Source organism: Quercus robur, chromosome 5, assembly GCF_932294415.1.
Source record: "Quercus robur chromosome 5, dhQueRobu3.1, whole genome shotgun sequence".
Classification (NCBI taxonomy): Eukaryota; Viridiplantae; Streptophyta; class Magnoliopsida; order Fagales; family Fagaceae; genus Quercus; species Quercus robur.
The window spans coordinates 47841093-47854630 of NC_065538.1; the positions used below are offsets into that span (position 1 = coordinate 47841093).

The 13538-nt window shown below is 34.6% G+C and overlaps 1 protein-coding gene across 1 annotated transcript; it reads left to right on the top strand.

Annotated features, from left to right (window-relative positions):
• The first annotated feature begins 1425 nt into the window (after positions 1 to 1425).
• Positions 1426 to 5910, top strand: LOC126726161 (GDSL esterase/lipase At5g45910-like). The gene is made up of 5 exons (XM_050431290.1): positions 1426 to 1711; positions 2727 to 2948; positions 3055 to 3203; positions 4046 to 4322; positions 5388 to 5910. Exons 1-5 carry the CDS (start codon positions 1441 to 1443, stop codon positions 5606 to 5608), a joined length of 1140 nt encoding a protein of 379 aa, XP_050287247.1. The 5' UTR covers positions 1426 to 1440; the 3' UTR covers positions 5609 to 5910.
• Positions 5911 to 13538: the final 7628 nt, after the last annotated feature.

Sequence of the window (13538 nt, forward strand, 5' to 3'; positions counted from 1 at the left end):
TTATTTTATTGTAGTGGTTATATTATTTTATTGTGATATATATATTATTTTATTGTGTTAAAAGCTAAAATAGATCTACTGGTGCAGCATGTGTGTAGGTAAAATAGATAAAGTGACTTTTTGTGTAGCTAAATAGCTAAAATTTTACCTCCACTGTTGTAAATGCTCTAATAAAAGAGAAAAAGAAGGGGAATTTCTAAGCCATTTTAAATAAATAAATAAGAATAAAACCTAACTTAAGGCAGAACGCAGAAGACCTCAAACTGAGAAGTTGGGTAGCCACAAGCAACTGAAGCAGAGGCAGACTAGCACACCACGCCTGACTCCACCAGCCACCACAAGTCCACAGCATCACTGCCCTGCCCCTGTCAGCTTAAACCTGATAATTTATATTCAATCTCTTTTATTTTATTTATTTTATTTTTTTTAATGAGAATATTGTATCCATCCCTTTCATATGCTTGTTTGATTAAATTGTGAAGAAAATTTAAAGAGAGGCAGAGGTGAGAGGCAGAGATGCAGGGATGGTAGTTTTGTCTAGACCCATCTTTCTCTCTTTAATCAATGACAAGATATATTTATATATATATATATATATATATATATTAAATAAAAAGTTGTTCAGCCAGCAGTCCTCTCTTTGTTTAATGAAAAAGCATAAACAAACACAACACGCAACAGTACAACACCAGCAACACATCAACACTTATTGCAGCCCATGTGATGTTATATGCTTTTTATGTAGTTTTGTCCGTTAGTAGTTTGGTGTCTTTTAAAAAATTAAAGAGATGCTTTTTATGATAAATAATTAAATAGATTTTTTGCAACTTTAAGATTTATTAGTTGATTGTTGAACACTTGTGTGCGTGCTATTTGTCTATTGTGTGTAATGATAGTAGATTATTGACCATATAATAATATGATAATTTTAAATTATATTTTATATGTAGAAAATGAAAAAGTCAATTATCATATTTAATTCTTTCAATAGAAAATTTTGAAATGATTTAAAAGCTAATATTAGTGATACAACATTGTCAACCGCTGATGTTGAGGAAACTCTTGACGTCTTAATTGAGGAAAATCCTGATGAACCAGTTGACGAAAATCTCAACACTTCAATTGAGGAAAATTCTATCCTCGTAACTCTATGTCCTGCATCCATCCTAATTAATACTATATAATGTGAGAATGAAATCATCAAAATTGATGTTTTGATAACTAGTAGATTGCCTAGGTACCATACCCTAAAAAGGTACATCAGAACATTTTTTTTTAAATAATGGTAGGCAACGAACTTCTTTAAGAGATGCAAAAATCTGGTTAAGTAAGGGTGTCTTACATTTAATGCACAAATGTATTGATCCTTGGACAGTTGCTTTTGTTATTAGACAACAATCTATATATTCAAAAAAAAAAAATTCTATATATTCAACATGCATGTCTGGCAAATCATCTTCATCCACGGCTATTATCATGAAACTTTTTCCCCTCCTATCCTTCTTATTCTTCACTTTGGGGACAGTACTATCAAGTCCTCAGCGATATGAGTCAATTTTCAACTTTGGGGACTCTCTTAGTGACACAGGCAATTTTCTTCTTTCTGGCGCCGTTGCATTTCCAGTAATAGGGAAGCTCCCTTATGGTGTGACCTTCTTTCAACACGCAACTGGCCGGTGCTCCGATGGACGCTTAGTGGTTGATTTCATTGGTATTTTGACTTGCTTTTCTTCTTCCTTCATTATTTTTATTAGTTAAATTCCTATATTCAATTCACAACAAGATCATATGAAAATGAAATTGAGCTTAAAAGTTGTGGTTTAGAGAACAAAACTTGGTTCGAATTAATCTAAACTCTTCCACTAAATAATAATAAAACAAAGAAAAACTATTTTTAAATGCTAAAGCAGTGATACAAGTAACAAAGTTAATAAGAAAACACATTTGACTCTTCAAAACATTTCTTTTCACTTTTCAGTAAAATTTAAAAGAGCTATATCTAAGAATAACCAAAAATAGGTGCACGTCCAGCTCTTTAATACTACTCCAATTTTTGCAAGACACTAGGTACAGTGCTCAACAAGTTTGTAGAGCACTAGCGCTTCGTACGATTTTTATATATATTTAAAATTTTTCACTCTGCTAACTAAAAAAATAATAATTTATGTTGAGTATTTTCATTGAATGTGAGCAATTCCAATAATGATTCTAAATTGACTAAAAAGTCAATTTAGCAACCAATTCCTTAAAAATGTTTCTACAGCAAAGAAGTAAACTCAAAAAAAAAAAAAAAAAAAAATTAGAGTTTGAGCTACACTTAAACTTAAAACAAAATTTATTTATTTATTTTATGTGAGGGTTTTAAAAAAAAAAATATTTTAATGTGTTGACGGTTGTGATTGTTGTTGATTATGTTAGATATATTATTTTATTGTATTGTTTATATTATTTTAATGTGTTAAATGTTAAAATAAAATCTTTAATGTTAGGTGTATTATAAAATGAGATGTTAAAATAGATAAAATAGTATTTTGAGTTACTAAAAACTATATTTTTTAACAACTTTTGCTATGAATGCTGTAGGATAAGAAAATAAAGAGTTTGCTATATTGAGTGTAATTAAAAAGTGAGTATAGAAAAATGACTTCACTTTGAAGTCGATATAGATTGTAAAATCCCATGTCAACGTTAAATTATTAATCAGCTGTGGTGAAATTAAAATGTAGCTGAGGCATATGGGCTGCCATATCTTCCTCCCTATCTAGCAATAGACAATGGTCATGATTTCAAGCACGGAGTAAATTTTGCTGTTGCTGGAGCCACCGCACTTGATCCACAATTCTTCAAAGAACTAAAACTGGAATCACTCCTATGGACTAAGGACTCTTTGAGCATTCAGCTTGGTTGGTTTAAGAAGCTGAAGTCCTCCCTCTGTACGACCAAACAAGGTGACATTTACCTAAAACCTGTAATTACACTAATCCTTTTTTTTTTTTTTTTTCAACATCAACTTTTTATGATATATATATATACAACCTTTCATTTCTGTCATAGATTGTGACAACTATTTCAAGAAGTCGCTCTTTCTCGTGGGAGAGATTGGTGGAAACGATTATAACTACGCTTTCTTTGTCGGTGGAAGCATTAAAAAGCTTCGAGCTTTCGTCCCCGTTGTCGTTGATGCAATTACTAAGGCCACCAGTGTAAGCTCACTCATAAATGATCAAACTCTTCATGTCGGGCTAGACAGGTTGCCAAAATCATCATTAAAATATTACAAATATGATATTTACAAAAAAATTTTAATCACAAAAAAGTAGTAATTCAAAACTTCCTTTATTATATATGTTGTTTAAATGAGACCCATATATTTATCACATCAATTTTTATTTTTTTGAACTAAAATATGTGGTAACTTTATCATTTTTCCTAACTTTTTTTTTTTCTTAAAACACATTAAAAATTTTAATATTGTTTTTATTTTATTTTTTTCGCTATAAAATGTTTTACAGAAAACACTTGCATCATTTTATCGTGTTTATTTCATTGTAAAATTATTTGTCAAACTTTAAAATATTTTCCATTGACCGTAAAATTTTTGTAAAATGTTATAAAACGTTTTATCTTACAAAACTTTGATAAAACATTTTACAAAAACATATAGTGATAATCTGACAACCAGTGAATATAACTAGTAGATTAAGTGATGTTAGGAATATTACAAACTGACGTGTCACTAATAATAAAATGAAATTCAAACACTTAATTATTATCATATTGAAGTGTGCACATTTCAAATTGATTTCTGCATTAGCCTATAAATATTTTGTAATAAAATTTAGCATTTTTTGGGTAAATTTAAATAAGTTAATAAATGAGTATTTGAATCATCTTTTTTTTTTTTTTTTTTTAATTATTATTAGTAAATTAGTAACGCATCAATTTGTAAAAGTTATCATAGCATCACTAGGCTGGCTAGCTCTCTCACTCTCTCTCTCTCTCTCTCTATTTTCTTTCATGAGATTTCACGTTTCATGATGATTAGGCATTGATAGAGGAAGGTGTGGTGGAGCTAGTGGTGCCGGGTAATTTGCCAATTGGGTGCTCAGCCGCGTATATGACCTTGTTTCAAAGTCCTAACAAAGCTGACTATGACCCAAAAAATGGGTGCCTAAAGGCTTTTAATTCTTTTGCTAAGTACCATAACAATCAGCTAAAACGTGCTCTCGAGATGCTGAGACAGAAGTACCCACATGCAAGGATCATTTATGCAGACTATTATGGTGCAGCCATTCGATTCTTTCACGCACCGCGACATTACGGTGAGCTTTACATGTTTCTTACATTTATGTGTGAGTTTTTTTTTTTTTTTTTTTTTTGGTTGCAAAATCAAGACCTGTAAGTAACACATCAAAAAAAATGTAGACATTACACTACTATTAATATTCAAAGTCAAATTTCCATATATACAAAGATTTAATTTTTGTCACACTGTATAATTAATTAATAGTCATTTGGAAATGAATGACATGCTAAGATGAAATCCACTTATTTTAAAATGAATTAATAGAATTTTAAAAATTCATTGAGACAGTTATTTTAAGTACCTTAGAGGATCTTAATCGAACATGCATGAGCTAACTTAGTAATGGTGTGATGTCATTCCAATGGACCAGTCAATAGTTCCATTAAAAGTGAGTTACCTTATTTCAAGAACCATTTGGACATACCTACTTTATTTATTTCCTACTTGAAACTCTCCAACCTTTTGATAAATACAACCACATTTATACCACTCTTTACGCATTAATCCAATTTACTCTTTTTATTGGGCATGTGGCATTGGTTGTTGACAATATTTTGTGTATATATATATATATATATCAAGGGCAAGACTTAGTTACAGTACTTAGGTGCTGTTCTTTAGGTTCCCATTTTATGATTCTACCATGTAGATTTTTCCTCATGAGATGAAAATATATTTTTTAGCTAAGAAGTCACATGGTAAAATTTTAAGAGGAGAACTTAAGAAACAACACTTATAGTGCTATACTTAAGTTTTGTCTATATATAAAATAAGTTTGCATCATTTTTTGTTTTTTTTTTTCCTTTCTTGAACCTAAGGATACTACTTGTGCTAGTCATAATCTAGCCTAATGGGACATGGAATTTTACCATTTCTGATGTTCCAAGCTCATTTTTGGAGGATAAAGAGGTAGGAATCATGATTCTCTCTTCATTTCAAATGAAATAGGAGAGAGTTTTTGGTGTTGACTGTTGATCAAGCCATTACATTGATTAATTAGTCTAGCTGGAAGTGTAATCTATGATACCCATGCAAAGTTAATTACAGCATTATCTAAGTTTAGGCTTATTGTTGCATGCAGGTTTTTTCAATAGTACTCTAACAGCTTGTTGCGGAGGGGGTGGACCATACAATTTCAACAATTCAGCAAGGTGTGGTCACATTGGATCCAAAGCTTGTAATAATCCATCAGCTCATGTAAACTGGGATGGAATTCACTTAACAGAAGCATCTTACAGGCATATTGCTAAGGGTTTGATCAGTGGTCTCTTTTCCACTCCACCCCTATCCTCTCCCCTCTGAGATAGTCCAGAACATATCTCAATGCTTGGCACACGAAAATGGCTAAACCAAGAAAAAACAAAATTTCAATGAAGATTTTTTGTTCCAACTTGCTTATCTACTTGGCTCTACCTAGTCGGTGGATTAAAAGTGTCACTTTTCTCGTTGGTTAGGCATTAATGAATGAGTAGTCTGTGACCCTTCCGTATTGTATGTTACTTTATTTCCTCTAAAATTCCTGTTCTGTATTACGTAACTAAAGACTTATGCGTATGAGAAATTCTCTTGTGGTCAATGTTATTTATTGACTATTGTGTGTAAAAGTTTATTATTGATAAATGGTTATATTTAAAGAATTTTATCAAATTAAGCTCTCCACAAGAGTTATGACCAGTAAAATTTTATATGAACATTGATCAAAGAAGAAGCCACTAGCTATTACGGACCAGCTTGTTGAAGTGGATTTGGACAGCAGCTCAGAACAGATTATGCAACACAGTTGTTACTATCTCTTGGCTACTCTGGATGAGGGTTATCTGCTGCACAAGATTGGTTCTAGCTTGTTGAAGTTATCTGATTTTTTAGGATTTGTTTAGGAGTTATTAATGGTTATCTTGCTTATGTTTATAGGGTTGCTTTTCAAATAATGACTCTGCTTGGGTGTGTCCAACAAAGATAGCAGTTGAAAATAGGATAGGAGTTGATGTTATTTTATCTTTATCAATTAGGAATGCATTGTATGCTCAGTTGGAGGCTATTTATAGCCTGCGTTTAATAATAAGAAGTCATTTGAATATTCTAGTAAAAAATCAAGCTTTTGCTTGCTAAGGAGGTCCTTGTTATTCCTCAAAGCATAACCAAAAATTTATCCTTCTTCTTTATTGTTAATTCAATAATTTCCTCGATCTAACCATAGCCCCACGCAGGAAAAGAGGTGCAGCATGCGACCAAGGCGGGGGTCATATCAATTTGGTATCAGAGCAAGTTATGGCTGAGAATCATGTGGGTAGATTGGAAGGTGAGGTTAACAACCTGACTTCCATGGTTTCGGAACAACAAAAGGTGATGAAGGAGATACAAGAGATGCTTGCAGAAATGCATACTCGTTCTGAAAAGCATACAAGTACTCATAGCAGTGAAAGGGTAGAGAGTTCTCATCGGCATGGTGAGGGAGAAAGATTTCAGGTAGATTCAACTCAGGATAGTAGGGCTCAAATGGTGCGTAGAGCCGAATAGTTTTTTGAGTTTCAAAGAATTCCCACTAAAGAGTAGTTACCTTGCTTACCACTTGGAGGGAGAAGCTCAACTGTGGTATCAACTACTTAAGGATGAAGGGGAGGAACTCACATGGACTACACTCAAGGAAGGGTTGTACACAAGCAAGGATAGAACCAGGATTCAAACTTGGGGGGCGGGGGGGAGAGTTCTTTATTCAAGAATTTTAGAAAGTTGGAATATTAATACTAGAGGTTAACAACGATGCATTATTAGCATTAATTTTTTTAAATTTTTTTTGTATTTTTCCTTTTTTAAAAAAATCAATAATAGATATTTATAATTTTTTTTAAAAAAGAAATCTATTTATTCTTTTCATATAATTCTATACCTAATAAATTCATAATGCTATATATAAAAGATTCTAAAATAAAATGCAAAAACTATAGTTAAAAACTCAAATCCATGTCTAGTATTACATTAATAAAACAATTAAAATAATGGTTAATCAACATCATGCACTAATATTCAGCGAAAGAAAGGGTGAGACAATTATCGTTGTCTTGCTTAAGGAATTTTTTATTTATAATTACTTGGTTAAGGTTTGTTAGGTTAAATTTATTTAATCATTTGTTGGCTTTGTTCCGTGCCAAATTTACTTGTAATTTAGCAATTAGATACCCTATATTTAGGTGGAATTCATGTAAGAGTAGTGTGTGAGAGAGTGTGAAGAAATCTCAGAAGTGTGCAATTCAAGGGAGTTTCGAGACTGGATCTCACGACTAGCAAGTTGCCAAAATGGCACACGTGTGAAGCATGCAGGGGGAGCTGAAGGGTCACGCCAACTGTGGCACTACAGGACAAAATTTTCAATCTGGCTAAGCAATTAGCTCGTGACTCAAACTCGCTACTCGTTCTAGTCACGAGCTCGAGTCTCCAAAATGCCTTATTTGGTTGTAACTGACTCTTCGCATTCCTCATACACTCTACTATAAATACCCTTATACCCACGAAATGTAGAGAGTTTCCAGAAAGAATTTTGAGAGAGAAACCCTAAAAGAAACAAGATTGACTCATCCACAATCTTCATCCTTTGATTCTCCAAATTTCTCTACTTTCACCCTCTCCATTGACATATATTTTTGAGAGATACATTAGCTAAATCCTTATCTCATCGTACCCATATCTGTGAGAAGGTATTTTGGTGCTTGGGAAGCAGTTCAGAAGGGACCAATTCAATTTGGTTGATGCAATGGGCTATTGCGGGATCCGGTAAGCTAGAGAAGACAAGGTTCGATGCAATCCTGTTGGAGTAAGAAGCTTGGAAGGCTTAGGTGCACAGGGTAGATTAGGCTTGGAGGGTCTTCCGCTATTCATGTATCCCAATTTCATTCTCTAGTGGATTATTGACCGCTTGGAGGGCAGCGGAGAGGTTTTACGCCGAGTACTTCGGTTTCCTCTTCGATAACACATCGCCATGTTATCTTTGTGTTTGAATCTTTCTTCCCTTTCTCTTTACCTTTTAATTACTGCTATGATTGTGATTAATTATGGTTTAGAGTGTGTTACCTGTTTGGGTTTAGCTTATATTCATATTCTACACGTATATTGTTTGATTATAAGCTTGTGTTGGTAATTTATAAATTGGGGGTCTAAACGTTCATTGATATTATACACACTATTTGAACATTCAATTGGTATTAGAGCAAGTGCACTTGTTATGGTTTAATTACTTGAGTGCGATCCTTGACCCCATTTGAGATGGATCGATCTCAATCTTTGAATGCTCCTCCATATTTTGATGGAAGCAACTATGCATTTTGGAAAGTCTGCATGGGGGCATTCCTATGTTCAATCGATGAGACTATTTGGGATGCTGTAGATATAGGGTGGATTAGGCGGGAGGCTGTCAAATCCACATGGGATAAGGTAGCCCTTGCGGCAGCTAATGCAAATAGCAAGGCACTAAATGCTATTTTCTGTGGTATTTCTCCAGATGAGTTTCATAGGATTTCTCACATTACAATTGCCAAGGAGGCATGGCAAATATTGGAGACAACCTATGAAGGCACTAAAAAGGTCAAAGACACCAAGTTGTAGATGATAACCACTCAATTCGAGGAGCTGAAGATGAGTGACGATGAGTCATTCGATTCATTTTATGGCAAGATGAATGAGGTGGTTATTGGGAAATGGGAAGTTCAACTTGGGTGAAAAGACGGAGGACTCAAAGATAGTGAGGAAGATCCTTCCATCATTGTCGGAGAGCTTTTGTGCAAAGGTTACTGCAATTGAAAAGGGCAAGGACCTTGATGATATCAAAGTTCAAGAACTAATTGGCTCACTTTAAACATATGAGTAGTCTCTACCTTGACAAAGGAAGAGCAAATCCCTTGCTCTAAAGACAACCAATGAGAGGGTGGAAACTCACGACTCATCGAATGAGGATGAGGCCGAGAAAGATGTGGCATATCTTGTCATGAAGAATTTCCGAAAGTTTTTGAAGTTAAAAAAGAATGGAAAGTTTGCTGAGAAAGGAAAATTCCCAAATTCCTAGAAAGAGAAAAAGGATTTCAAGAAGAAAGATGGGAAGGATTCTCAATCTTCTTAAGCAATCACGTGCTATGAATGCAACGGTCATGGACATCTCAAGAAGGAGTGTCCTAACTATTTGAGAGGGAAGGGTAAAGTGTATGCCACTACTCTTAGTGACACCAACTCCTCTAATTCAGATTTAGATGAAAGCTGTGATGGAGAGGGAAACTTCTCTGCATTCATGACCATTGCTCCCACGGAATCTTCAGATGATTTGAGTGTGCTAGTGGAAGAGCTTGGTGAGCACACTAAATTGGAGTCAATGGGGATAGTAGAGGAATCTAATGATGAGGAAGATGAAAGAACAGTGGAAATGCAAGAGACCTACAATTCCCTTCTTGAGAAGACCGGTGAATATGCAAAATTGGCTAAAGCAGCCATTAAGAAAATGAAGAGAGCAAAGCAAGACTACAAGAGTCTTTTAGTCCGATACAAGGAGTCTAAGTGTGAAGTTGAGACGTTGAATGGAGAGCTAACCGAAGCCTATTCAAAGATAAAATTTCTTGAGCTTGAGGTGATTCAAGCTAATGCTAAAGTAAAGCAAGTCTCCTCTAAGAAGCTTGATAAAGTGCTTGCTCATCAAAAACCTTTCTCCGACAAAAGTGGATTGGGATACACCGGAGAGATCAATTCGAGTGTCAAAGTGTCCAAGGATATGAAGTTTGTGAAAGCTAAGGAACCAATAGTGGAAATCACTACTGTTGAGAAAGTGAAGGTGGAGAAGAAGCGGAATGTGACTGACCAAAGGTTATTGACTAAGCCTTTTAACTAATCAGTGGTCAAACCTAAGGGTAAAGGGAAATCTCTCCCAAAGTCACAAAGAGGTCTGAGAACTTAACATATCTGCCATCATTGTGGAATTCAAGGACATACCAGACCCAATTTTCGTAAGCTTCAAGCATTGAAGAATTCAAGTGCTCAAAGGTCGAGAGGACCAAGACATGGCAAAGGGAATTGGACTACTGAGCAATCAAAAGGTCATGAAGGTGGTCCCAAAGTGAGGGATGTGATGAAGATGATTGATGCATTCACCACCTATTTGACAAGCTTCACCAGAACATTTGAAAGTCATAACAATAATACCCAATCCTCTAGGGATATCACCCCAAACGCAAGTGTCGTGTGGGTGAAGAAGGGTACACATGCATAAGCATTACAACATGTTTATGCATTAATACTTCCTATGTTTTGTGACATTGATTGGTTGTGTGCTTTGTGTTATCTCTCCAGCAAGTGTTGAATATTTTTGTTTGTTTGTTTGCTATTTGTTTTGAATGTTTTTACATTTTTTTATTATCAATCTTTACTTGCTTTTGTGTCAAAAATCCAAAAACACATAAAAAGTAGAAAATCCAAAAAATTTGATCGTCATTATTGTGTATTGTCACAAGCATGTTTTGTCTTGTACCTTTGTACTTATGGCTTTGTGCATTTACAAGCGTAGCTTGTTCTTTATGCACTCATATTATTGTGGGAAAAATCTTGACATCTATGTGACTGTTGTAAATAGATCTTTAAACTTGTCATGAATGATTAGTCAATGATTTTGTTGATCTTGAAACTTGCATAGACTTGGGCTTATATATCTTCCCACCCTTTTATTTATTTATTTATTTTTTGCTTAAAGAGCTCAACAAATGTAAATTTCAAAATGAAAAGAGATAATGAGCTGCAAAAACTATCGCATATACTAGTATTTGACTAGGAAAAAGGGAAAATGACTTTTATGAAAATGTATGATGCCCAAAAAGCCAAAGGCTTATTCATCAAATTGAAATATAAAAAATTTCAAGCATCGATCTCAAAATTAGATGTATTGATTCAAAATGATCAAATGATATGATGTGTATGAAACCAAATGAGAAGCTTCAAAATTATGTAATCAAGTCTTGTGGAAGGTCATATATGCATACTTCTATAATTGAGATTGGTTACTTTTTCTCATGCTAATTGTGTATAACTTAGTTGAATTGATCATTGAAGCTTCACATTAGACTAAGGACTATCTCATCTTTGGTACCCACACACATCACACATGTCTATGTTCAATGAATGTTTTATTCATTTGTATGATTATACTTAATTAAATATGTTGCACATGCTCAATTATATGTTGATCAAACACAAAGATTTTTGAGTATTTTAGTTGTTTTTGGAAAGTGTTTTTATTTTGAAAAATTTCAAAAACTGTGCAACCCTGTTTTGGTGACTTGCCTCACAGGTTAAGCCAGTCGTGAGCCCCCAGTTACGAGCTTACATAGAAGGTTTTCGCGACTCTTTGGTGGGTCAAAGCCCAAGTCGTGAAGAAGACTTAGATTTTTTTTTTATTATTATTATTATAAATCTGGGTTTTTAGAATTCACGCGACTCAATTTGGCGACTTGTTTGTGAGTGAAAGCTTTAGTTGCGAGGGTTATTTAGAAGGTTTCACGGCTCCCCACGCGATTGACTCGCAAGCAGTACTTCCAGTCGTGAAAAACACTTAAACAAATTTTTCAAAATTTTGTCACAAGGTTTTTTGGCAACTTGTTCGCGACTTATTCCAGTCGCAAAAATCGTGTGTTTTGCACAATGAGGGTTATTTTCAAGGCAGTTTTAAAAACTTTTCAGTTTTCCCTCACTCATTGTGATTGTTCATTGTCTTGTTCGTTCCTCTCCCTCATAAACTCACTGTGTTCTCACAAAAATCCTCCATTTTTCTTCATCATCTCTTCATCAATCTTCAAGAAAATGTATGGGTTCTTTACTTTTCTCAAAGTATTTCATGTTTATAATCCTTAAATTCTTAGATTTTGAATTTTTGTTGAAGTTTTGAAAATATGATGTTCGAATATGGGTTGGGTATATTTTGTTGAGTTTGTTATATGGGTTTTATTGTTTTTGATAGTGTGATGCTTATTATCCTGTTTATGGTGTGTTGTGCATATCATGCTCATAGTAAAATGTCTCAAAGACACTTGTGTTTCTGAGGTCTCCATGGTTGTCAATGTACTTAGCCTTGCCTGCACATGCTTCTTATATGCACACCACATGCACCAGTGTTGCACATACCTACATATATGCCATGTTTTTGCATCTCATACAGGCTAGCTGCACATTACTACTTAGTTGATCCATTCAACATGCTTGAGTGATATTTCTTCCTAACTATCATTGTGTGCTTATTTCATGGACTAACTTGGATTTAATCAAGTTTGTGTTTGTATACTAGTGTTTTGCACTTGGTTCTCTGCTGTGTGTCTGTCCTCTTGTAGATGTCTCGCCGTTCCTCTCGTGGAAAAGAAACCATGACTGATGTTCCATCATCCCTTGTTTCAAAACAAACCCGACGTTCGTCTCATGACTCAAACAATGAGAGATTCAATACTCCCCTTGACTCTTAGACTTTCTCTAGTATTTTCGAAGAAGCTCCCACCGTGGTGGAACGAATAGTGAAATTTGATACTTTGGGAACAACTTTTATTCTTAGAATTTTTGAAGAAAGAGATTGGGCTGATCTGTTTGGGAACTTCGAGGACCCAATTGATGAATTAGTTAAGGAATTCTACTCAAATGCTAGATTCACCGGGTTGAATTGAAATGTTGGGTACGAGGAAAGGAATTCATCATCACCCCCAAACTACATTTCAAAGGTCCTTCGAATTAATCGACCGGCAAAGGCAGACCTCACGCCATATGATGATAGACTTTCTTAAGTGCAGGATATTCTTAAAATTCTTAGGCCAGATCATGAGATTTCAACCAAAGGCACGTCCATTGGAACAACAAAGTTTGCACCTGAACTAAAGACTCTCACATTGATCATGTTCTTCAACCTTTATCCATTGTCTAACACCGGATTCATTAATCTTGGAAGAGCTCAGTTCCTATGTGATCTCATTACCAGGGTTCCAATAGATATTTGCGCTCACATTTTTCAGACAATAGGGAAAATAGCAGCACGAACGGAAGCACGAACATGTTTTCCCATAGCAGTTCCACTTGCCATGGGCATGTAACCAAAGTTTGGCAAATGGAGCGTAGTTTGTGCACAAGTCGGACCAAGGTGGGTTACAATTAGATTGGTCCCAACTTCCTTATCCAAAACACTTGGGCCCATTACAGCAAAAGGCAACCCAACCCAACATTACAAAAAGGCCCA

Excerpts from the sequence above, each read along its gene's own strand:
- LOC126726161 (XM_050431290.1), top strand. The coding sequence starts at position 1,441 with ATGTCTGGCAAATCATCTTCATCCACGGCTATTATCATGAAACTTTTT. Across the intron at positions 2,949-3,054 it reads CCTCTGTACGACCAAACAAG|ATTGTGACAACTATTTCAAG; the intron begins GTGACATTTACC and ends TTTCTGTCATAG. Across the intron at positions 4,323-5,387 it reads TCACGCACCGCGACATTACG|GTTTTTTCAATAGTACTCTA; the intron begins GTGAGCTTTACA and ends TGTTGCATGCAG.